This window comes from Electrophorus electricus, chromosome 10 (genome assembly GCF_013358815.1).
Source record: "Electrophorus electricus isolate fEleEle1 chromosome 10, fEleEle1.pri, whole genome shotgun sequence".
In the NCBI taxonomy this organism is placed as follows: Eukaryota; Metazoa; Chordata; class Actinopteri; order Gymnotiformes; family Gymnotidae; genus Electrophorus; species Electrophorus electricus.
Window position 1 is genome coordinate 11,839,125 of NC_049544.1, and position 26,415 is coordinate 11,865,539.

The following is a 26,415-nucleotide window of genomic DNA, read 5'->3' on the forward strand; positions in this document are numbered from 1 at the left end:
TTACCTGTGCAAGCTTCTGCTGGCTTTTTAAAAAATCTATGCTGAGAAATGTACCAGTGGGGATGGGGTTTGTTTGAATGCTGCCAGCTCAGACACTGCTGGAGGTAAGACGCCTACCTTCTCAGTATTTCTTTGCAGAAGCTTCTATGTTGGTCAATATCTGCAGTAAATCCAACTTTTTCACCTTCCAGCTGAAAGATTCAACCGCTGAGGTTGAAACATAGCTTAACTCTATAAGAAATGCACAAAAAAACAATAAGGGGCTTTTTATTAACAGCAGTTTCCTGGTGCTACAGTTTCTGGGCATGAGAAGAACTGTGGAGCTTCATTCTTCCTGTTCTTTCTCAGTCAGGGTTTGGTAAGCAGTAATTAGGCCATTCCAGCCCTCTATTCACCTCCTGTATGATGATTAGAAACCTCAATACAGGTCTCAGATCAGCAGCAACAAATGCACGCACGCACACACACACAAACATGTGAGGGCACACACACACACACACACACACAGTTGGATTAGTATTGCAGGCCTGGCACCAGTAGCCTCCACAGAAAATAGGGACTACAAAGGAGAGAAAGCTTAGAGAGAGGGGGGTCGCGAATTCTGTGTGACAGACGGGTCTGCTGAAAGAAGCCGGGGCCAGTGTAGCGTGTGAAGCCTATCTGTGCACCAGATCAGACGCTGTCTCCTCTTCTCAGTGCGCTGTCCGACGTGCGGGCACCTGTTGCGGTTCTACACAGCAACCCTAACAACCCTGACACACGCACACGCAGTACCCCCTTCGGGGCCCCAGGCACCACCCGATCCCCCGGATCCTCATGGCGTCCTGCACAGAGTGTTCCCTATCTGCTACAGGGCCCACACTGTTTGCTGTTGTTCCCTCATTTTGCATGAAACATGGAGAAATGATCTCGTAAGCAGGTGTGGAAATATGTTTGGACATGCTGAGAGGTCTCAGAGAACTACACCAGTGAATAATAATATCTCCACAGATGTGTTTTTCATATTTTTAATGTCATGCACTTTGAGGGATAATTTCACCAAATTACTGGTGTTGTTTTGTAAGTGTTCATTTGAGCATTAATTTGGAGGCTTGCGTGTGAGCCTGTGTGTCTGTGTGTGTGTGCACATGCTTGAGTGGGTATCTTGATGACTCAGATATTTCTGACAGGCGGGTAACATTAACCGCTAATGCTCACAGTAGAGATTAAGAAGCTTGCAGAAGGACGAACGCTCCTCTTTACTCGTCTAGGCTATTTGATCTTATCACATTGCCTTTTCCTCCCTTTCTCTCTCTCTCTGCCTTCTTCTGGCTTTATTCTCTCTCTCAATTAAAGACAGCTGTCTCTGTCTCTCAAGATGTTGCTGTTGATCTCTGTCTATGTCTCTCTCTCTTTCTCTCTTTCTCTTGCTCTCTCTCTTTCTCTCACTCTCTCTTTCACACACACGCACACACACGCACGCACACGCACGTGCACACGCACACGCACGCGCACGCACACGCACACACACACACGCACACATGCATGCGCACGCACACACACACACACACACACGCACACACACACACGCACACATGCATGCGCACGCACACACACACACGCACGCACGCACACACGCACACACACACACACGCGCGCACACATGCACGCACACATGCACGCACACACACACACACACACACACACACATTCTCTCTCTACCTCTTTATACCTCTCTCTCCCCATAGCTGAAGCAGTGAGGTATTCCTCCTCCTTAGGCTCTCGCTCAGAAACACCCACACAGGACTCCCCCTTTCACTACCTGCTGTGGAAACTATGAGCACCTCACCCAGGATACGATCCACTCAAACAATTACTACATGTAACATTACAGACATATCCCCCCCCACCCCCCGCAACTTTTTTATTTGTCTGTGTCTGTGAGCTGGCGTTTTACCTGAGGTTCCCTCCACTGTGGAGATTCCCAGGCCAGACCAGAGACATTAGGCCACAGATCCAGTAAGCAGCAGCAGATGAATCATATCATAGGGAAACACTTGTCAGACATAAATTCTAATAAGGCTTTAAAAAACCACATCGAGCAAGCATTAGAGGCATGCAAGCTCGGAGTCACGGCTAAGGAGTGTGGACAGGTCTGGAGAAGAACAAGGGGTCAGTGGAAGCGTGCGAAGCCGTTCAATAGGGTTCACTGGAATAGCAGGAGCACAAAACAGAGAGGGAGTGAGAAAGAAGGAGGGAGTTGAGAGTTGAGAGAAGAGCGAGGGCAAAAGGGGGAGAGAGAGAGAGAGAGAGAGAGAGAGAGAGAGAGAGAGAGAGAGAGAGAGGGTGTAAGAGGGAGGAGTGAGAGGGAGAGCATGAGAAGAGAAACAAAAGATGAAGATGTTGGTTAGCATGTTTCCAAGACTCTCTAAAGGTGTTCGGACGATAGCAGGATGTTGGGCTTTCGTGCGGTCTGCACACAGCTGGGAACTGCTCAAAGCTGAGTCAGGGCGGCCCGAAACGGCACCACTGCTACTCCTATCCCACAGCCAGCAGACATTTTTACAGTCGGTCTGTAAGGCCAGACTGTACTCTCTCTCTCTCTCTCTCTCTCTCTCTCTCTCTCTCTCTCTCTCTCTCTCTCTCTCTCTCTCTCTCAGCACGACATGGCCCTCGCTCGGTCAAAACTGAGCTCAGTACATCTGAGGGAATGGAAAAAGTGACTGCGTGTCCTCTCGCTTTCGTTCTTTTTATTCGAACCATGATGAATTTAACATGCTGGCGATCGTTTAAATCTAACCAAACATGAAGCGCCTGGCCACACTGGCCACACTTTCCAACTGTCTTAACTCAGTTGAGTAACTCCTCTGGAGTGGCTTGAACGACGGCCACGCGTGAGAAGTGCCGGGCACTTCCTCCGTCATCAGAGGACCTTTCCTCCTTTCTGATGTTTCCAACTCACTGCCCACGGCCCACAATTCCAACCACCAATGGTAGAGAAAAGAGGAAAAAAACAAAAGAAAAAGTAGACAAGGCTCAGGGAGATTTTTTCCCACACGACACTGACTGCATCAGTACTTCAGTTTAAAGGCATAAATAAAACGCTGAGATTCCTCCTAGTGTAGTACTGAATGTCAGTGTAAGCAGTTCGAGGGGGGAAAAGCAAGTTGAACTCTCTGACACCACCCACAGCTTTTATTGGTTTTGGTTTTTATGCAATAGCGATTCAAACAAATTACACAGCAGAGTTATGGAATTTGGTGTGTATGCTGGGGGGAAGTTATTAGAAATTCTGCCTTTCAGAGAACATTTGGTCTGCAGTAACAGAGCTGTAAGCATGTGTGTGTGTGTGTGTGTGTGTGTACACTTGTGTGTCTTGTGGCTCAAGCGTGTCCTCTCTTCAGTATGTGTCTGTCACATTCAGCACCTGGTGCTACCCCACGCCCATCAGACATTATCAGGGCAGTGTTCAAGTTCTTAGAGGGGGGCCGATTTGTTCACTCTGTATGAACAGTTCACATTATATGTCCTGTTTTCTTTATATGCCCTGTAAACTCTAGTCACACTGTAAGCATTGTTCACGTTATATGCCCTGTTCACACAGCCCTGTGAGCCCTGTTCACACTATATGCCCAGTTCACCCTGAGCCCTGTTCACACTATATGCCCAGTTCACCCTGTGAGCCCTGTTCACACTATATGCCCAGTTCACCCTGTGAGCCCTGTTCACACTATATGCCCAGTTCACCCTGTGAGCCCTGTTCACACTATATGCCCAGTTCACCCTGAGCCCTGTTCACACTATATGCCCAGTTCACCCTGTGAGCCCTGTTCACACTATATGCCCAGTTCACCCTGAGCCCTGTTCACACTATATGCCCAGTTCACCCTGTGAGCCCTGTTCACACTATATGCCCAGTTCACCCTGTGAGCCCTGTTCACACTATATGCCCAGTTCACCCTGTGAGCCCTGTTCACACTATATGCCCAGTTCACCCTGTGAGCCCTGTTCACACTATATGCCCAGTTCACCCTGTGAGCCCTGTTCACACAGCGTGCCCAGTTCACCCTGTGAGCCCTGTTCACGCTATATGCCCAGTTCACCCTGAGCCCTGTTCACACTATATGCCCAGTTCACCCTGAGCCCTGTTCACACTATATGCCCAGTTCACCCTGTGAGCCCTGTTCACACTATATGCCCAGTTCACCCTGAGCCCTGTTCACACTATATGCCCAGTTCACCCTGTGAGCCCTGTTCACACTATATGCCCAGTTCACCCTGTGAGCCCTGTTCACACTATATGCCCAGTTCACCCTGTGAGCCCTGTTCACACTATATGCCCAGTTCACCCTGTGAGCCCTGTTCACACAGCGTGCCCAGTTCACCCTGTGAGCCCTGTTCACACTATATGCCCAGTTCACCCTGTGAGCCCTGTTCACGCTATTTGCCCAGTTCACCCTGTGAGCCCTGTTCACACTATATGCCCAGTTCACCCTGTGAACCCTGTTCACACTATATGCCCAGTTCACCCTGTGAGCCCTGTTCACACTATATGCCCAGTTCACCCTGTGAGCCCTGTTCACGCTATATGCCCAGTTCACCCTGTGAGCCCTGTTCACACTATATGCCCAGTTCACCCTGTGAGCCCTGTTCACACTATATGCCCAGTTCACCCTGTGAGCCCTGTTCACACTATATGCCCAGTTCACCCTGTGAGCCCTGTTCACACTATATGCCCAGTTCACCCTGTGAGCCCTGTTCACACAGCGTGCCCAGGAAGCTGTGCAACGTGAACACCACCTGAGGGGCCACTGCTACTGCTTCCATCCCTCACAGCCCATCAGCACCCGACACCAGATTCAGTTCTTCCTCTGGAGCAAAGGGCAGGGAAAGATGCGAAAGCAAAAGCTTTGTTTATATTTATATGCCTGTTATCCGCATGAGGCATGATATGAAGAGATGCATGAGAGAGTTCCAGAGAGCGTGCAGGTGAAGGTGGGGGCAGGAGGAAGAGAAGAGGAGAAGGGGAGGAAGAGCTGGTGTTATCTCCAGCAGGAGTGTGTGTGTGTGTGTGTGTGTGTGTGTGTGTGTGTGTGTGTGTGTGTGTGTGTGTGTGTGTGTGTGTGTGTGTGAGTGTGTGTGTGTGTGTGTGTGTGTGTGTGTGAGTGTGTGTGTGTGATTGTGTGTGTGTGTGAGTGTGAGTGTGAGTGTGTGTGTCTGTGTGTGTGAGTGTGTGTGTGTGAGTGTGTGTGTGTGTGAGTGTGTGTGTGTGATTGTGTGTGTGTGTGTGTGAGTGTGTGTGTGTGATTGTGTGTGTGTGTGAGTGTGAGTGTGAGTGTGTGTGTCTGTGTGTGTGAGTGTGTGTGTGTGAGTGTGTGTGTGTGTGTGTGAGTGTGTGTGTGTGTGTGTGTGTGTGTGTGTGAGTGTGTGTGTGTGATTGTGTGTGTGTGTGAGTGTGAGTGTGAGTGTGTGTGTCTGTGTGTGTGAGTGTGTGTGTGTGAGTGTGTGTGTGTGTGTGTGAGTGTGTGTGTGTGATTGTGTGTGTGTGTGAGTGAGTGTGAGTGTGTGTGTCTGTGTGTGTGAGTGTGTGTGTGTGAGTGTGTGTGTGTGTGAGTGTGTGTGTGTGTTTGTGTGTGTGTGTGTGTGTGTAAGGTGGGGGGTGAAGAAGGGATGTGTGTTTTCGGAGTGAGCTATGCATGCCTTCATAAAACAGCTTATGTTTACACTGTGTGTGGTGATGAAAGGGAGAGACGGAGGGAGAGATTATTTAAGTAATCATGCTGGGACGTGAAAATGCACTTTATATAGATCAACAGATAGATCTGCGCTGTTTTGCCTCTGTGCTACGCCCGGTCCCTGCCCGGGTGGTCGCCTTTACGCTCATTTCATGTCTCACGGTATATGTCTTCATCCTGGCCAAGGAAGACACATTAAAATGTTTTTAGCATTGTGGAAATATACGACCTCAGTGCCAGGCTGCATTGGATACTGTGGTGATGTCATCATTAATGTGAATGACTCACAATAGAATTTAGGGCGATTTAGAACTTCATCACTGATTGATGACGAAATACTGTCACTTTCACACAAAACACTCGGCTTTCTCATTTATTCAGTTCTAAGCCATGGCAGGAACATATGCTTTTGGGTAACATCTTCAGTGATTGGTCAGATATAAGTCATTTTTCAGCTGTCACATCATTTTTTACTAAACTGGTTTTATGTCTGTTTCATCAAACTAGTATGTGTATTCTGTGATTGGTGGTGAGAATGCAGTTCTGTGTAGCACTAAGGTAAAACAGTCCAGGCCCTGCTGTGTGTTATTGAACTGTTGTACTGTTTGTTTTCTTGTTGCTTTTCAGTGCTTCATTCTTCTCTCTCTTAACTAAAACAACATGTGGATATCGTGGATCGTCTTGTCACTGTGTCATCAGCTGCACTTTCAATTTACATGTGACCGCTCCTCTTCTGTTCAGGAGAACATACCACAGGTGCTTCCACTATGTTTAGCTATAATCGTGCCACATCGAACTTCAGACAAAACCATGGCTGGATGGCTCTCCAATCTCCCCTGAGAGATGACATCATTGGCCATGTCACGCAAGGCTCCCCAGAGGCTTGTGCAGGGGGCCCGGGGAAAACAGGAATTATCAGGGCCTCCAGCAGTACACATGAAACACTGGGGCCATGAAGTCTCTCTCTCCTGCTGTGTATCATTCTGCAAACAACACACACACACACACACACACTCCTTCTTCTCTGCTGTTTCTTTTACTTGCTCACGCTCTTCCTCATTTAGATATTTATGCATGATTATTGTATTAATACGCTGGAAAACAGTAATTCACCCTATCCTTTCCCCTTCTTCGTACCTCAAAATACACACAATGCTTGCACACACTCACACACATTGCATCATAGAGGCCTTTTTCCTTTCCTCCAGATCCTCCAGAAAAGGGGGGTATCAGGCAATGATGTAAAGATATCGCGGCACCCTCATTCCTCCCAGAACACATCAGATCAGATGAGGTTGAAGCAATCGTCTTGGAAAGGAGAGAGGGTAGAAAGAGAAACCATTAGTGAGTCTGCTCCTGAAAGCCATAAATCACTAAACCAATCATTAGTGTGAAGGGAACTCTTTAATAACCACTAATTAAGTGGCTTTGAAAATAACATGTTTGTTATTGTTGTTAGCTCTGAGGCCAGTTTACCAGGGAAGTGCAGATTTCGTGATTTAAGGGACATTTCTGTTCCATATGAAGTGAGGGGAATTCTACAGCTCAGAAAAAATTGATGTTGATGGTATGGCCATGTAACATTAAATTAGAGAAATGAAAAGTTGCTTTACATTCATTTTCCACATTGTTAACAAGGCATTAATTGCACTGTTTGCATTTACATAAGTCATATGTTCTACATTATCCAGTTAAGCTAAAGTACCTCTGTTCCTCTAGCACGGACCATTAGCGATAGTCCAGCTGTGTTAAAAATGGTGCGAAAATCTATAATTAAAAAAAAAAAAAATTTGATTCCCTTAAATTTTGTATCTCCACTGTAGGCAAGCACATTCATAAATATTTATCATTTTTCATTATAGGCTTAGCATATAAAAGAAAAATAACAAAGAATAAGCAAGAAGGAAATCCCCAACCATTCAAAAATATAAACAACAAAAGTAACATAATGACTAATAAGACCGTATTCATCATAAGGCTGCAACATCAGAGCACAGCCCTTTCCTTTGTGTGTGGAGCACGAGTGTTCTCTGCTCTCCTGTACTGTACTATCATCAATAATAATTCCCTAAGCTGCAATAAAGCAGCTTTACTGGTGACAGTAATTTTGCCATTTGGAAACCGGGATCATGAGCTGGCTGACCTCCCCTGAGCACAGGGCCCCCTGCGAGGACGCCCAAAGCCCTTTATGAGGGTGATTTGTCTCAGCGCTGCACTGTGAGCTGGCCGTTCTGCTAGCAGGAAGGACAGCAGAGCCCGGCACTGCGGGGCGGGGGGTGCTGAGTGCGCAGCGCGCCTTCCCCATGCTGCTGCGCCTCTGTGCGTGTGCCAGAACGTTTACAGCACGCTCCCTTACGGAGCACCCCTTCGCAGATTCAAACCTCAGGGTCCATGTGGGGAGGTAGAAGTGTAGGCCAAATTCACCCCCTGGTTTGGTTCCACCAGTGTTGCAACATCGAGTGTCAAGTCAGTGCTCCAGCAAAGCATTCTGGATATACAAGCTTTGCCTGCTTTCCTTTGCTCTCTCTGCGGGGAATGAGACAGTTCTTTTCTCTCACCATTTAAGGAGGAAACAAGATTGAGATAATGAAATGAGTCATCACCATCTGAGCGTAACCCAGGAGAAATACGAACCTCATTTACTGATAAAGACAGGAGCTACGGGGACTCTTGCACTGGGCACATCTGTGTGTCAGACATGTTTAAAATCATGCTTTTCATTTTCACACCAAGCTGCCATATAAATCACTTAACGGAAAATGGAAGGGAAAATCATCATAAATCATTTTAGATCAATATAACCCTATCAGGTTTCTGTGCCAGAGTGGAAACACAGTCAAATGCAACAGCCCTAAACCATGTCTGTGGAAACTCGAACGTGCTGCTGTATTGCGTCTATTGCTCTGTTCAACACGCTGCTTTTGAAATGAGCTCAGTTCTGCCTTTCAGTGCTTCATTAAAGGCATCCAACATTCCTGCGATAGCTGGGACCACAACGGGCCTGCTCTCCACGGCAGATCTGGAGCGGCGCGCGAGCGATGACATAAGAACGCCGGGAAAGCCTTTCGGGAACCCTGTCCAGGGTGAGAGGTCGGCATCGCACCACGTGCTGCTCTCGCCCCTTCCTGGGCTCGTGCAGCTCTGAAGGCATGGACCGACGCGCGCAACACACTGTGCGCTGCACGCTGCACGATGCACCTGCCTAGTGGGGGAAGATCAGGGCGGTGAGATTGCGCCTTGATCGAGCAAACTGAGGGCGGACGAGGAGAAGCAAAGGAAATCGAGCAAATCACACCCGCAGAGGCCACGACTCTCAGGTCACGGTCGAGAAGGGAGAAGCAGTGGGAGACTGTGGACTGCGGAAGACACAAGGACCACGTTTTCTACTCCAAGCTATTACAGCAAGACAGTTCCCTTGACTGGTTTGGACCGATAAAGGAAGCCATTTGGAATGCAAATGCAGAATGGAAACGCCGAGAATAATGCTGTGGACCTAATCACAGTGAGCGTACAGGAGCCAGGAAACAGCAACCAGGGTGCTACGCAAGTCCACACAGTTCCTGTGACTCATTCGGGTCTTCAAGGACTCTGCACATATGTTCACGGAGGAATGTCCTACAGTGGTGCACAGCTGCCGTGGACACACATGGTATACAAATTATGGGAGAGCATGTCCACATGAATTCAGTCTCCTGCAAATAGCTTTGTTTTTTTCCTCAAAATCATATCACAGTGTCCCAGTGGGTGTGTGAAAAGGGAAGAAAAAGCAAGAATACAATACCAGACTAGACTGCAATCTTACACTGACAAGAAACAGGTGATACAGCACAAGACTAAAATTATATAGACATTGTTATATAGACAATGAAGGTATTTTTATGTTGACAAGGATATGCAGAAGATTAAAGAAGCCTTGCTAACTTTTAGAATGCTACAGACGTGTCTCAGAAGGCAAATGAAAACACTGGTCAGTCAACAGCACAGATATTTTCAGGTCCTAAAACCATACTCAAGCAATTGTTATTTAAATAAAATTATGATTCAAGTAGGAGTAAAAGTTTTCTTGAGCATATGCAATTGAATAAATGTAGCCACACCCTACCGCTGCTATTTTTAAGTGTTGAGTGATTTGTAACCATGCTGTATTACATTAACATGAAGAAGTTCCCAAGTCATCATTCACTAGTCTAGTATATAGAAACATCAGGCCCTTATACTGCACACATGGGTGGCCATTATAAAAGCCTGCCCACCTGTGGAACTTTATGGTCCATTCCCACTGTACTAGTCCTCTGTGAACATGCGGGTCACTGAACAGACCTTCTGAACTGAACAGACCTTCAGTGATGTTTCACAATAACAGCGTTTTTAAAGCACCTGGCTGTACAGGTGAGGTACATTGAATAGAAGCCTATCATGAGAGCCCAGGAGGACTACTAGTTCCCACAAATGTAGATATCACCACAGTCAGCAAATGCTCAGGGCTGATGGAAACCAGGGTAGATATACATACAGCTAGGGTACAGCATACACACACGCGCATACACACACACACACACACACACACAAACATGCACGCATGCACTTACACACATAATATAAACCGATGCGTACAAGTGCCCACATACATGTGTACACACACACAAACACACATACACACACAGAATCAGACCCACCCCCAGGCAAGTCCCTTCATCCAGGATCATGTTCTATATGACTCTGGAACAATACCAATGTCTGTTTCTTGACTTAACACACACATTTTCCACACCGACAAGATGGCTTTTACACATTTACTGATTCTTCACAAGATGGAAAATAATGAACCTGAAATTCAAGTCAGTGCCTTGTTCACACAGGAATATTCATTCCTACCAAAAACGTTTTTCTGCCTTTGCCAAATCATGTTTCTCTCATATATAAAGTAAAAGCATATGCTGTTGTTGGTCTGGAGGTAGCACCATTCATCTTACTTCAGTAACTATCACTTCCTCCAGTCCATCCAGGCATAGACTAATTTAGTCAAGATTTGCATTTTCTGTGCATTCTTTCTCATCATACAGCAAATCTACGTTATTGCCAAGAGCAGGAGCATTGGGTCCATTTCGCAAAAGCATGACTATCTTACAAATGATTGTTACATGTTGCATTTATTCACTAAACAGAAAACACACATTCGGCACTTTCCCTTAAGAACACATACAATAATCAAGGACACTCACCTGGAATTGATATTCACAACTTTATACTGTTACCAATGACAGCAACTAATGTGCTAACCTTGAAACCATCCGTATTCATGCAAGTACTGCCAAAATATTTCTTGATACATTTACTCCTGAGTACACATTTCCTCCCTTATAAACCTTACCCCAGTGCTTGCTGGAGATACTCCTGTTCCAAAACAGCTCACTAAAAGCTATGAACTCTGTCATAGTTGCCATAATAAAGTACCATACATGAAGGGCCCAGACAACTTTATTTGTTGCTTTGGTAAAATATTGATGGATATCAAGGGTAAATGGTGTATGAAATCTTTCAGTGGCCCACCACTGAAAGTGTCATATATATATATATAAAACATATTACTTCATGTTTTATATTTAGTTTTTTGTTGAACAGATTGGATTTGTGAGGCTTTTGGTTGTTTTGAACTGTGAAGTGAGCATAATAAAATTAATTATCATTAATCATTTATTTTTCACTCTATCACTATTTTTCCCCATAGGAAGATCATGTAATGGGAATAACGTAAACTATTATAAGAGTAGTATACTGTCTACACTTGTAGACTGTGTTATTATCTACTTTAGGTGTTTTTCTCACCTTCTGGTGAGCCCTTTGACCTCTTCACGCTGTGATTCATTTAAATTTGAGTGTGCACAGTTGGGTGAAAAGCTCCTCAGGGACTGTATATGTCCTTGACGCCCCATGATAGCAGAGATTTATCACCTCTCCTACCACCACATGGATGGTGGAGATTTATTACCTGATTCAACTTTACCCTGCACACACACATTCTCTGTATAAGACCCTTGTTCCTTTATCTAAATCCTAATCTCAACCTGCAAGAAATCACTAAAGTGGCCCTGAGCAGAGCTAAAGGGAAGTGATGTGTTGCAAATACCACCCAAACTCCACATACACAATCCTTGGTTTCAGAACCAATCCTTGGTTTCAGTTAAGGTTTCAGCTTTGATTCTGTTTCATATCAGTTAAATATTTTTCTCACACCACAGAGAGTCTGTTCCATTTAATAGTGGCTTAATTCATTTTCCTGTTTCAGAGCACTAGTGCTTTTCAAAAGAGCTGGCCATGTAATTCTAGACACATTGTTCAAAGTTGATGAATTCTCAAAGCACAAAAGAGATGCCATTTGAACAACAACAACAACAAAAAACCCTTCGCACACTTTCTTATCCAGCCATTCAGCTCAGTTCAGCACTCTGTCCCCTTTCTCTCTGGGATATTTTCAGGCACTCTGTTTATGTAAGATGTGTCCTTTTCGTACTGTGTCAGCTTCCCAGACTCGCTTAGCAGCATCCATTTTGGCATAACAACGAGAACAGCAGCTCCAAGCTGTCAGCACATCCCAGTGTGTTGCAGTGTCATTCCAGAAATCTCCACCAGCAGCTGCTCTGTTCTCACTGATGGAAGTGATCGTGAGAGTCACCCGTCTCGGCCTTCTCTGCCCATGCGCTTCACTTGATGCATAAAGACCAAAGGGCATCAAGGATATCACGCAATTAAAACTACAACGGAGGAGTTCACTTAGCATTAACATCACAGACATTGTAATTTACTTCTAATGTACTGAAGAAATCTCTTCTTTGTCATCTAGTATACAAGTAACTGCTGTTACCTTTTTGGCATCAAAGAGGACCCATTCATGGCGACCTTGTACTAATACAAACCTACTCAATGCCCGCAAGGACAACTGCAGATTTTCTATTTTGCTGTCAGGTATAATGACACATTGGTCAAGCAGGTGAGTTAATTGCTCAGTAATTGCCTAAACCTGGCCTGGGTTTGGGTTCAAGTCTTGTATTGAGTATCACTTGAGGTACTAAAGCTTTCACCAAACTATCACCCAAAGATGAAAACTCTCAATGGCTCTGTAACTTTAAGGCAACTTCCTGCTGCTCCTCTACCACTGCTGATTTGACTACTTCCAGAGCACCTCCTTGGAATCAGTGTTCATATTTTTGTGGGAATAACCGAGTCTGTCCTTTTTCAGCGGTTTGAATTTGCATAAATCCAAATAAACATTTGATCTCTGTGCGTCCAGTAGCGCAGAGCTAAGTTACACATCACAGGGGAGAAATAATATATGAGAGTTTTATTAACTTCAATAACTCTATCCAACAAAACCCCCTTTATCTTTTTGCTCTCTATCCCTCTCTTTAATCCAGAGAAGAATGAGTGGGGAGGAGAGAGAACAGTCAATAACATCATCACTGTGGTGTCTAGTTTCAAAGCGAGGAGAAGGTGAGGACTAAGATGTGACGAAGGAAGGAGAGCTGGACCCCTGGGTAGAGGCATCAAAACGGAATGATCTGGGAACAAAATGTGAAGATGGGTGGAGTGGAAAGGGGCTTGCAAATTAGATCAGGAGCCACCCAGCCTCTTCTCTCCTGGAGACTATAGCGTTTCAGCTAGCACAAGTCCTCATGCATGTATCTCCATATCAGCAGCGCATACTTCATATGAAACCTGGAGACAAAAAGGAAGACAAATCATCTCCATTTCTGAACATGAAAATAAAGCAGCTTTTATTAAAAAAAATATGGGGCAGCAGGTCTTGTTCACACCACACCTCTCTTTAATGGAATACAAAGTTGAACTTTTGAAGGTAAATCTCAACAATGAGTCACTGACTTGATCGTGTCTCTTATTTGGCTTTGAAACTGCATATTGCATTTTTACAATTACCATAAATTGCATTAGCATGGCATTGTGGTATTTTACTGGTTATGTATTGCATCATTTTTTAAAATTATTTTCTGATCTCTTTGTTCTCACATTCTTGCTTCTTTCTTGCTTTCCTTTCATTCCACATGGCAGGTCCATCAAAACAAAGTGTGAAGATTGGTTCCAGAGTGCTCCTGCAGTCCAAAGTCAACCTCGAAGTCAGAGTGTGTCGTGCAAATGTCCCAGCAACGCTTTCTTTTGGCCCTCCATTTTCCAAAAATAGTGGAATTGGCAGAGGTGAGAGAGCAGAGGCTCAGAGGACAGGAAACACTGGTTCCCCCTCCCAGTGTAATGGAAACCTGTCTCAAGGAAAGAAAGAGAGAGAGAAAGAGAGCTAGAGAGAGGCAGAGGGAGAAAGGGAGAAAGAGACCGTGTTATTGTTAATAAGAGTGAAAGCAGGTGAAAGCAGGTGCTTTTGCCGACTGCAAAGCTCCACTCAGGCTAGCTGCTAGGCGGATGACAGGGAGGACAGAGAATGAGGTCATACAGGTGGTGGAGGAATACGGCGGATAGACGGATGAAGGCATGCAGGCCCTCACTGCCAGTGTTTAGGCAAACATGACATAGATCAGACTGCTGTGCACCAAAGATTACAGGAACAGTTGCAATATTTTACCAGAATATCCTACCACAATAGACATGATTCATTAGTAATTATAAAATGGTTTTTAAATCAGATGAGCCACATTTAAAGCCTTTGTGAAATATTCAATATATGGATGCACATATAAAATTGTACATTAATGCAAACAGTATCTATATATGTAGTAAATTGATATTACCTTTATTCATTTTGGTTATACAGTAGACCCTGAATCTAACTGAGCTGCAGTATCAATGTCATATTTCACACTGAGCTTCAAACAGAGTATGGATTTTTATTTACTGAACTGTCAAGCACAGTGAGGTAATGAGAGTTGATTAAAGAGGTCTGTGTAACTTTGCCCACTTAATTAACCATTGCCGGTTAATGCTTTGAGTAAACCTTTCCATTAAAATCTAATTTCGTTGTAACAGTTCGTTTTGCCCTTGACCTTTGTGCTGACATGTATGCTTCTAATTTTCCGCAGCAAAAGAAAGAACAGAGAATGCGCTGATCCACATCAAAGTCTACCCAAAGAAATAAAATCACATCGCCAAAAAATTCCTTGGCCCCACTGCGCACATTCCTAAAAACCTAATACCACTTCAGTGCTGTAGGTGTATGAAATTACGGGCCGGTTGTATACGGAAAATACACTTAAACCTATTAAGCCGAAACAAACAGCTGACAGCTGCTTCCGTGGTCCAACTGAGCGTGAATAGCCGTGCTAAAGCTGTGGCGTTGTCCCTTACTTATTAAGCTCGTTATGCTTCAGTATGTTTGTTTTAGGCTTTCGCGAAATTTACGACAGGCCATACTTTCATGTTGGCTGAGTTATGCGGGCTTCTCTGGCAGCGCTACAGCTGGGGGCTTTGAAGTGGAGCCATAAACGGCGCGAGTGCGTGGCCAAGAGCGCGCGCTCCTGCGGAGGTGGATGCGGGACACGGGCCTGAGCAGCAAGCTCCCATCAAGGCAGCCAGCTCCACGCTGGTGCAGACCACATGAGAGATTAAATCTTAGCCTGCATTTTAAAGGAAGCCAGGAGGCTGGTCCGAAAGTGTGCCATGCAAGAAATGGCGGGGCAAGAACAAAAGGCAGGTGATGTAGTCCACATTTAAAGTTTCTCTTGCTGGAGTGTGAATAAGTGACTGCCTGCACTACTGAAGTTTAGGAACCACTGTCTGTTGTTAATGGTGCAAGGTTTTGTATTGCACTTTCTTAGCCATCAAGAGATTTCTGGACTAGGTACCATTTTGCTGTGGTATTAAACAGCACAGGTTTGGTTGATTGTGTGCATCATGCATTACCAATCAAGAAGAAGGTATAACATATAGAATTACATCCTGACTAATCAAGTGTTGATACTTATTTGAAATTTCTATTTGATTTGCTCCTGCATTCCCAACATGCCTATATGCAATTAGTATTAAAGCATGCAGAAAGAGAGAGAGAGCAAATGTTGGGAGACTCTCCCTTGATTTGAATAAGCAGGTTGACCCATAAGTACCCCCTTCACAATAAGTGAACCATGAGAACTCATCTAGAGGCCAACTTCCCTCTGTAAATAAAGAATTTAAATCACCTAGAAGTGGCCTGACTCAGAATGCTTCGTTGTTTTAGTCATTGCTATTCTCAGTGCGAATGTGGCAAGTCTTTCATCAGCACTGACTGATGAGTGCTAACTGGTGTGCCATGAGAGTCTCCCTGGGACTAACCAGTGAGATCATTTTTTTAAAAAGGCAACATGAAAAGAAAGTCAAAGGAAAGCAGTGCCTTGAAAAATAATGGCCATCACAGTGGTCTTCCTCCCCTCACAAAATTTCCAACATCATAGAAGCAGAAGCAGGTATTAACAGAAGCAACCGTTGTTCTCTCTTACTGAGCATTTTTTTCTTTCCCCCAGTGAAAAGAAAAGCAAACCAAGCTGGTGAGTGTTGCTTTAGGTCGTGGGCGATTTTGACCCCTAAATGGAGACAGATTGGGTCTTTGGTGCCCCCATGACACACCGGGTGTATATATTAGTCATCAGAGTAGAGTAGTGAACATGAACGTGTGTGTGTGTGTGTGTGTGCGTCTACACGTGTGCACACGTGCGTGTGTGTGTGTGATATATAATATTATATCTATATATATATATACATGTATGTGTGTGTATATGTATGTATATATATATGTATGTGTGTGTATATGTATGTATATATGTATGTATGTGTGTGTATATGTATATATATATATGTATGTGTGTGTATATGTATGTATATATGTATGTATGTGTGTGTATATGTATATATATATATATGTATGTGTGTGTATATGTATGTATATATGTATGTATGTGTGTGTATATGTATGTATATATGTATGTATGTGTGTGTGTCCAAAATTAAAGATAATGCAAAGATGTTGAGAAAGTAATGGGAACCTGTGGCAGTGCTGGAGACATAAAGTCTTATAAAATCTTATAAAGTCCTATAAAGTCTTATAGAAAGCAGTTGTGGTGAAAAACAAATCAACTTGTGACTCCATCAGCAGACGAGAATGAAGCACATTAAAGGTGGCTATATACACTGCATAAAATCACAGGCACACACTCCCACCCTCCAGAGATAAACACAGTGAATGCTTCAATAAAGCATAGTGCTGTCTGCTCAGTATCCTGGAGTTAAGACACTTTTGGCTCTAGTTTTATGTTACTAACCTGTGTAATTCCCCAGCCTATAAATACTTCAGCACTTTATTCAAAACTACCATCTAATGGCGTTGCATTAAAAAGAAAGCGATGCCTTTCCTGCTTGGCAAGTTTAATTTTGTCAAGGATACAGTTTAGCATACAGGAGTTTACTGGAGAAATTTGTACATTGATTTTGTGGTCACGGTGATCTAGGTTTTAAAATAATCAAGCTGATATTGGCTACCTGTGTTTGGTAATGCAGTCAGGTTAGAAGAATGCTTTGAAAGTACACTTTGTACTGTTGTATGTAATGAAGAGTTGTGTTCTTAAATAAATATACATTCATTTTAAATTTACATACAGGTTTAAATCCACTAGTGTGCCAGTTCATTTGAAAACTTACAAAATACATCTGAAAACAATAGATTATGCCTATACAAATGTATTATTTTAGTAGACTGACACACATCAAGTGGCACATTACACAATACTACCCACACAGACATGTGCACACACACACACACACAGAGAGAGAGAGAGAGAGCAAGATCGAGACAGTATTGTATTAGGATTATCATGCCATACAATATTACTAGACATGTTTATTGTATTTCAAATTGTACAAGACAAATCACATTTTTCTGAAGCATCAATAACCCATAATATTCCTAGAAATATAAATCAGTGCATCACTGCTTAGCGCTCAAAACCACAAAGGTTAATTCTGTTAGTTCTGCCAGTATTGTGTGGAAACACAAGTTTAAGAATGTGGCTCTGCCAATTACCACAAACTTTAAAAGCTCTCTGGCAAATTGAAAATGTTTGCATTGCACAATTTCTTCCAGAGAAAGGGATTAAACAAACATAAGGAGAATTATTTTTGCTAATGGGGAGAAGGGGAGCCAGGTAATTTGTCTGTGTGGCCACACTCATGCTGTCAAACACGTACATGCACGCAGAGATACACAAACTCACACACTTGCATTTTGACCCATCTTACAATGACAGTATTTTGGAGAATTAGGCTTAGGACACATAATGTGTGGTCTGGGTGAGCATAGCAACTGAAATATACCAGAAACAAAGTAGAACAGGTCTATGTTTATTAAAGATAAGACTCCAGAATGTGTTTAAACTGAACTACAGATCCAGACATTCCACTAAACCTTTACTCTTGATAGGACTCACTGAAGCACAGAACTGGATAAGTCTTTATCAGAGACACCCTTTATAGAGTGATGCAGTTCATTTTTTCTCAGCTCACCAGGGTCCCAAATAGCACCAAAAATAAACGATAAGCTCTTACACGTCATGAATGACAGAACAAAGTAAAAAACACTCCAGAATATACTGTGAACATGGCTAAGAATTATAGTAAGATTGCTACATTTGTTTAAAAATAATCGTGGTAACATTTTGAATGATTTTCCAGTGGCACATAATTTAGAAAAATAAAATGAACAGTTTAATGTAAAACGTCTAGGCTATAATAAATATTTGCGAATGTCATTTTCTAAAGAACGTCACTACATAAAGAATTTTAACATTGTTGCATTTATTAATAGGCTATTGATATTTGTGCTTATATAATAGCCTGTTTCAGATTGTTCAGAAAATATTCGAAATATATACTGGCCACATTTACGAGGAAAAATATTTAAAGATATGAGAAAAAAATTGAGTTTTGCCACCGAGTCTCGCGAGATAGCGAACAATCGGAATGGCCGCCGTGCAGAAATTAAAGAGATGTGTTGTACCTCAAACTGGAAAGCATACTGCATCTGTCATCTTTCTTCATGGCTCAGGTGCTACGTATGTTTTTTTGGAATTTAAGAGCTGTAAAACATTTTATTCTGAATGCGTATTTTTGCGTCCCTGAATCATTGAGCGGAATACCTTACAGCAATCTCTAACAACCTACGGTTAGTTAGCTATTGTTACTAACCTAGTTAGCTAACAACAACAGCAATGTTAATGTTATTAATTTTAATGATTTTACAGACTCGAAATCATTTTGGTCTGCTACCTCACATGTTTAGCTAGCTAACCTAGTTAAATATGTAGGAAAACTCCTTGCGTGTTTTTTAATCACCGTAAAGCCGATTTATTGATAGTTATCGATACGTTAGCGGTTAGGTAACTAGCTAGCGTTAGTTCGCCATGTTAGTTTTACTTGGAATGTGAAGTAGTCCGGAAACATAGTTACTTAGATAATGTCTGGAAATCCTTCCTGTAGGATGTGTAACCTAGCTGATTCTTAGCTGAAATAGGAGGTTATTAGCTATATAATAATTCTTGAAAACAACTATAGCGTTAGCTAATTATGTGCTGTTTAGCACATGTAAAATTACACGCACATTATCTACAAAACAAAATCTTAAATAAAACTCGAAAAATGTGATGCCTATTTATTATGTATTTCCATTTCTGATATATCTATTCACTCATCTGTTCCTTTATAGTCAACTTTGTAACTGTACACTTGGCGTACATAACCAGCCAATTTGTTGCACAATTGCTAGATACTCTTCAGGAATGATCAGATTCCTGCTGACTAAACAACTTTGTGTGGCAGACAAATCTCAGCGCAGCAGTGACAAGACTGTGTAAAAACACCAGCACTGCTGTGCCTGATGGATTCGTACCAGTACATTTGCTGCCATGACAATACGGTGTTAATTACTGTGCTGTTAGGAATGGTGTGTTGCTCAGATATCTCATCAGTGGTGGTCATAAACTGGCCAGTGTTGAATAAAGTATGGTGTGGCTGACAAATTGTGCATGAACAACAGCCCATTTGAAAAAGGTGAATAGGTCATGAATATTGAAAAATAACCTTTAAAAAGATGTAATACTCCCATTTCCTGCACCATTGAATTTTGCTGTTAGATTAATTTTACAGGTTTGAATATTATATGCATCTGTTTGTGCTTGACACCTTGACTAAGCATAATACTTGTTTTGATTGCTCTCTGTTGCTACAACAGACCAGATAGTAAAGTAAAGCCATTGCATTTGTTTAATATGTAAGGAGACACAGGGCAGGGATTACGAGCATGGGTCCATGATGTGCTTGCACAGGACATGGCTTTTGAACATATCAGAGTGATCTACCCCACGGCACCTGCAAGGTATATAATCATATTTAATTTTTATCATAAGTATTGCTATAATTACGTATCTTAGAATTTGATTGATCCTGTGCTATAGGTCAAAAAGCATTTTGTCCACTGTATGGTCTAAAAAGATGCCAATGTTGGTAGCTGTCTATTTTCATGCGAAAGAGCTTACAGCTAGTATTACATTATCGCATTTGTCCAAGACACAGGCACACTGTTCATTTTAATTGCTGACCTTTGACATCTGTGTCTTCTCAGGCCATACACTCCAATGCATGGGGCTTTATCTCATGTGTGGTTTGACCGTTACAAAATCTCTCGTAACTGCCCAGAGCATTTGGAATCTATTGAAGAAATGTGCAGTAATCTAGGAGCCGTAGTCCATGATGAGATCCGAGCTGGTGTACCTGAGCACAGGATGGTTATCGGTATGGCTCCTGTTATATCAGCCCTTATGCTGTTCTCTCTCCCTTTCCCTCTCCCTTGTTCCTTTACTCATACTCACACACATCACTTGTTCCAAATTAAAAGTAGAGTTTCATGCGGCTGCACTTGCGTCTCTCCCTTGTTATATAAAGTGAAGTATGAATCTTATCAAATTTCTTACTCCTTTCATGTGTTGCCAGTAAGAGGCTTGAAAAGAATTTCTGGAAGATTCTCAGGTTTCTGCACAGCTTTATCTCAAAATATTTGAGTTATCAGGTTCACACATAAATCACTACAAAATAAAAGTGGCAGGAAATAGTGCAGTAAGAGAGAATCATAGCCCAGTCCAGGTGAAGTTCCCTCAGGAAACGTGCAGGGGGTCAAAAGGAGGAAAAGTCACACAGAGGTTATGCATGTAAGTTTTGCCAGAGAGGTAAAATGAATGACAACAGTTGGGGAATGGTTAACTGTCAAGGCAGTAAACATATAAATATGAAATAGTTGAGCAAAATGTGAAAAGGGAGGTAAAAACAAAGCTTTGTGTGAAAGGCCCTGTGTGGAAGGACAGAAAAGCCCCTGAACTCAGTTCCAGAGAAACTGATTCAAAAAACACATGTTCCTGTGAGACTGTTGAAATATTATCTTCCTAAATCATAACATTTTGTCATTAACTATAAATACTCATTGGAGTCACTCCGCGCGCTGGAGAAACGAAGTGGTCTGTACCCTGAGTCCACTTCCCGGGCTGACGGACTGACAAGCGCCAGAACTTTCCATGGAAAACGTTTTTCAAGAGGGCGGCCGTAGGCTATTGTGTATGTTTTTCAATCTTTTAGGTGTACTGATCCATGGGAAAAGCCCTGGAGAAATGAGGTATCAAACACACATGCAAGAGAACTCTAGCCAAACAAATAAGAGGTAGAAACCATGTGGAGGAGAACTAATGCTCAACACTAGAAATGGAGGTTAAGGCACTTGCATTGGAAAAGAAATGGAGCTGTCTTATTTAAGATGTAGTTAATTAAGGCAGAGTTCCTGAGACACAAATGATCACAAATGCCCATGTCATCTGTGTCTCATGGTTAAAGAACATGTAGACTCCATCTATCCTCTCTTAAACACAGCTCCACCTACCTATTCTGACAGAGTGATGGGTACTTTTGCACTTTCCCAGATGTGCACTCATGTGCCCAAATTTGTCCAGATGTGTGAGATTAAGGACAGGCTCATGAAAGGGTTCCAGAGAAATTGAGGTTTGATGATGTGGAACTAAGGACTAGCTTTCATTTTCCTTGTTTTTTTTTCTGTTTTAGTCAGTTTGGAATGTCAAGGCATCTTAAGCTACTGTAGTTCACATAGGATTAGAGTTATTTTATATATTGCTTGCATAATAGCACAAATATGCATTGGCTTCCATATCAGTATGATTTTTTTACCTTAATTCCAAGTCTTATTTTCATCACCTTCAGCAAATTAATTGTAATTGGTCTGGGTTCCTGTGCACAATATTTTTTTGTGTGTATTTTTGGGACACAGAAAGTTGGGAAGTTTGCCAAATCCACAGTCATCACAGCTACACATCACAAATAAATATTGTTTAAGATGATGATTTACTGCCATAGGTTAAAAAATGTTTGCACTTTTCAAGGTGGGTTCTCTATGGGTGGAGCCATGGCATTACACCTGGCATGCAGGTATCACCAGGATGTGGCTGGAGTCTTTTCACTGTCCAGCTTCCTCAACAGGGACTCAGTTGTATATCAGGCAAGTGCAATATTTCATAGTAATTTATATGATTCTTGAAGTGTTGTATTTAAAAGAAAAACAGTTACTGAATGTTGCTTAACTAAATTCCACTTTGATTAGCCTGTTTATGTCCCCTGCTTGGTCTTTTGCTTTATTTTTATTACATAATGAATCACCAAATATATCTTGAGAATATAGTATATCTTGAGCAGCTTGGTCAAGCTTCGATTAATTATTTGGCATGGCTTTGCACAAAGATGAGGTTTACTCAAAATGACTCCCAACACAAAATCTTCTGTATGCATCTAATGACATGCATTCAATGACAATGACAACATTCCTCATTCGAGCACCTTCCCCCAATCCAGGTCGTTGAAGGTGCAGCTGGACAACCTCTGCCAGAGCTCCTCCAGTGTCATGGGACAGCTGATGAGCTAGTGTCTCATGCCTGGGGAGAGGAGACCAGTTGTCTGCTGAAGAAAGCAGGCATGACTGCCTCCTTCCACTCCTTCCCAGGCATCAACCACCAGCTCTGCCGGCCAGAGATAGAGCTAGTTCGCTCCTGGATCCTGAAGAAACTCCCTTCTGGGAGCTGCAGGGGTGGCGGACTCTGAGCCCAGCAAACCACACTGTTTTCAATGTGTAGCTACTAGATTTATAATAAATTATTATCTTTATTATATCGTGTTCAATTTGGTTTTCAGTCTATAAAGTTTGTCTTGCCTCTTAAACTGTAGAAAGTACATTGCACCTGCTAGTGCTAATTTGTTTACTATACAACACTGGCAGTTTTTGCAAATGTGCTTGCATATAAGTGTGGGTTACTATAGCTGTAAAACTTTTCTGTGGTGATTCGGCTCTGCCCACATGTGTTGGCTCCTCAAAAAAATGCTCTTATTGTGCACATTTCACAGCTGGCAGCACTAACCACATTAAAGCCCTGGCTGAAGCCAGCATGGCCGTTCAGGGATGTGGCTGTTTCGCCGAGCCTGCTTTGACTCATTATAGCTGTGGTCAGGATTAGAGTGGCAGGTAGAGCTATCGCACTGGAGAGCAGGAATGCCGCTCAGCTCTGCGGTCTAGAGCTGGATTCTGACCCATTTGACACCCTTTCTGTTTCCTTCGTTCTCACTCGCAAGACCCCCCCCCCCCCCCCCCATCTCCATCCTCAACACCATTACCATTCTTTCTTTTAAAATCTGCAGAACATGGGCTAGGAGGTCAGGATTGGTTGCTCGGTAGGCTCAAGTTGTAACACAGATTGCTTCATTAATGGTTATTGAGAGAAGTGGTAAGTTCACTGGGCTTTGCTTTAGGTTGCATGGACATTTTAATGGGATTATGCAGTGGGGCTAGAGGCCAAGGTCAACACACCCACCCACTGCTTACGCAGCACCCCCAGATACACTTAAAGGCCCAGAAAGACACTGGAAATGCATGTTTAAGTGAACATGAGCAGGGCGATCTGCTACATCAGGGTTTGGTCTTGACAGGCAAGCAGTGTTTGGGGACAGTTTATACCTTAAGCAGAGGTCGAAGGTCGTCAGAGGAGCACACTGGTTCAAGCCAAGTTGATTCTCTAGCATCATGTATTGGTAGTAGAGTACTATATATCATTATTTACTGTATTAGAAAGTTTCAGTTTTACAGAGGAGATCAGATGGTTGAGAAGGTTGATGACTGTCACCCTCCAGAATGTGACATATAAAGTCTGATATTTATAGCTGGTAATCATATAGCAGTTAGCTCTACTGATTCCAGTGACTCATAAGTTAAACAATGGAAACAGTTATGAATTTTACTATGCATTTCATATTGGTGTACATTTCTTAATTCAAGTTGATTAAAGTATGAGCCAACAGCAGTGTGAGTAACAGTAATTCCCAGTAAAGTATTACCCAAATTGTTTCTCAATTTATTTGTATTTAATATTTTTATTTCATTTGTTTTATATATATATATATATATAAAATATTTCATATTTCATTACATGGTATGAACTAAATAACCAAAACAGTCTGCTGATGGAAATGTTATATTTTAGAACACCTGTAATAGCTCTTAAAATGAATTAAGTTTTGAAACTTGCATAACACCCTGTCCTTTGCGCTACTTTTTAAATAGCTGTGTATGAAAGAAAGTAGACCAGGAAGTAAGGACTCTCTCCTCATGTGTCTTAAAGCCTCCCACACTCTTCCATGTCTCCTGGCTCCACCCCATGCTCCACCCCCCCCACACACCACCACACCTCCTACACTCCCTTCATTCCTACTGTTGGGGAGCTGGGGCCAGTTTGGACCTTGGACATTTTTATGATTTAATGGCATAGATAGATGGGAGTAATGAAGAAGGCTCCTCACCGTCTCTCCTCCTTATGAGGTGAAATCAGGTGAGGAAATGAACAAATGTCAGTGTCCCTAAAAGCTGCTATCCATAATAAGTTAATTACCTTTACAACAGAGAACCAGTGAAGTTACTGGATCAGAGTAATTTCATAGACATATTGCCAGAGTGATATCAGAATCTTTATTATTTTCCATTATTCAGAACTAGTATCCTCATGCAAACTATGACTGTATTGTTTAAATCCAGCAAACTTCTCCTGACTGCTTTTTCCAAATGACATTTCCTTATATTTTCTCACCTTAAACTCTTTACCTCATGATGTCATAAGAAACCTACCCTTTTCTTTGAGGAACTCACCTTTCTCTAAATTGTGTTGCGTCCACTTAGATGATAATCTGCTTCACAACGTGTGTGTCAGATGGAAAGAATGCTAATCTGGAAGAGGTGCAGAGCTTTTGGTCTTTTTGGCAGCCAGTTTCCTCTGCACACTACTTTCCATGTGGTGCTGCTCCAAAGGCCTGGAGAAGCCTGTTTGGGGAACAAAGGTGTTGACAGAGTCCAGATTGCTCCTCTGACCACACCCCCATTTGAATGTGACCACAGCACTGGACAATTGACCCTCGACCCCTGACAGCGGTTCTCTGTCAAATCATGAGTGGAAATGACACACTACATCTAGAAGACATTAGCTTGTCAGTTCAAAATCCAAGAGTGCATTAAGCAAACTGTAGATCATATGAATGAGTAAGACACTTGCACAGTATGATCTCCATCACCAGGCTTTCACCCGTGAGTTGGGGTTTGTAACCTAAACAAACGTTTAAGTCATCTGTCAGATTGTGCATACTGAAGTTGTTCCTGCTTGGACTGCTCTGTTTTGCTGAATTTTCTGAGTGCCCTTTCCTATTTTCTTCACACTGGAAGAAAATGGGACACGTGACTTCATCATCCACATTCTTTAGGAAGTAGTGAGCTAGAGCGGTACTAAACTGACCTCTCTTTGGGAACCCTGGATGACATTTCTAACAAAACTACAACATATTATAACATATTACTCCTTCACTTGTGAAATGCAATAAATCCTGGCCTAGACGACGCATGATCTCATGATCTCTAGAGTCAGAAGATCTTGAAGTCCTAATAGAATCTACCTAATTCGAGTTGCCTAATTTGTTTGATTCTGTCTGACATAGATCAGACTTATGCCTTTTTGTTCTTTATCTTAATACAATATCAAGAATGCATGTTAGTGCAACAGTTATTTGCTTTTTTAAAGCTGGATCGTCAATAAAACTTTTCCATGCTGGTCTCATATGACACAGTCTGAAATAAAGTTTGGCCTACCTGGTTCTCAGAACCCCTGGGGGGGGATCCATGATCAGTGCTGTGACTGTGATTGCTGTGGGTCTTCACCACTCCTGTAAGTGTGTCTTTGAGCGTATACCATACCTCAGCTCACCCATGACTTACTGCCAATCATTATTTTTTGTCACCTCTTTTTCTTTCTCCCTTCGTTCCTCATCCTGACTGCCGAGAAAGCAGCACAAGAGACTATTTGGCCACCCATGAGGTCTGTGGTTTTCATTTTCAACTTCTGCTTGATAATTCTCAGAGGTGCTGTGGTGTCTGTTAGAGTGTACATAGGCATGATGCAAACTTATTATGCCCTGGTGCCAGCGAGGTTGTGGGAACCACCATCAATGGACCTCCATGCTGGCTGATCTCAATAGTTACATCCCATGCATTCCATCTACCCTGCAGGCAGTTGTGCTGCAGGAGACTGTTAAGAGGAAACTTTAGCTTAGCTCATCAGCGACTTTATTTAAATGGATCTTTTCC

The 26,415-nt window shown here is 42.7% G+C and overlaps 1 protein-coding gene across 2 annotated transcripts; it reads left to right on the forward strand.

Moving 5' to 3' along the window:
* Positions 1-18,641: 18,641 nt before the first annotated feature.
* Positions 18,642-24,144, forward strand: lyplal1 (lysophospholipase like 1). 2 transcript variants are annotated; one of them, XM_027001621.2, is made up of 5 exons: positions 18,642-18,744; positions 19,971-20,070; positions 20,317-20,486; positions 22,133-22,248; positions 22,599-24,144. In XM_027001621.2, the coding sequence occupies exons 1-5, from the start codon at positions 18,660-18,662 to the stop codon at positions 22,842-22,844; spliced, it is 717 nt and encodes a 238-aa protein (XP_026857422.2). In that variant the 5' UTR covers positions 18,642-18,659; the 3' UTR covers positions 22,845-24,144. The 2 variants fall into 2 exon arrangements, with proteins under 2 accessions (XP_026857422.2, XP_026857423.2); XM_027001622.2 differs by lacking the exon at positions 18,642-18,744 and adding an exon at positions 18,751-18,861.
* The last annotated feature ends 2,271 nt before the right edge of the window (positions 24,145-26,415 follow it).

Bases quoted from the DNA above. Each gene is read 5' to 3' on its own strand.
- lyplal1 (XM_027001621.2), top strand. From the start codon at position 18,660: ATGGCCGCCGTGCAGAAATTAAAGAGATGTGTTGTACCTCAAACTGGA. The intron at 20,487-22,132 runs GTATGGCTCCTG...GCACTTTTCAAG, and splicing joins TGAGCACAGGATGGTTATCG to GTGGGTTCTCTATGGGTGGA. The intron at 22,249-22,598 runs GCAAGTGCAATA...CCCCCAATCCAG, and splicing joins GGGACTCAGTTGTATATCAG to GTCGTTGAAGGTGCAGCTGG.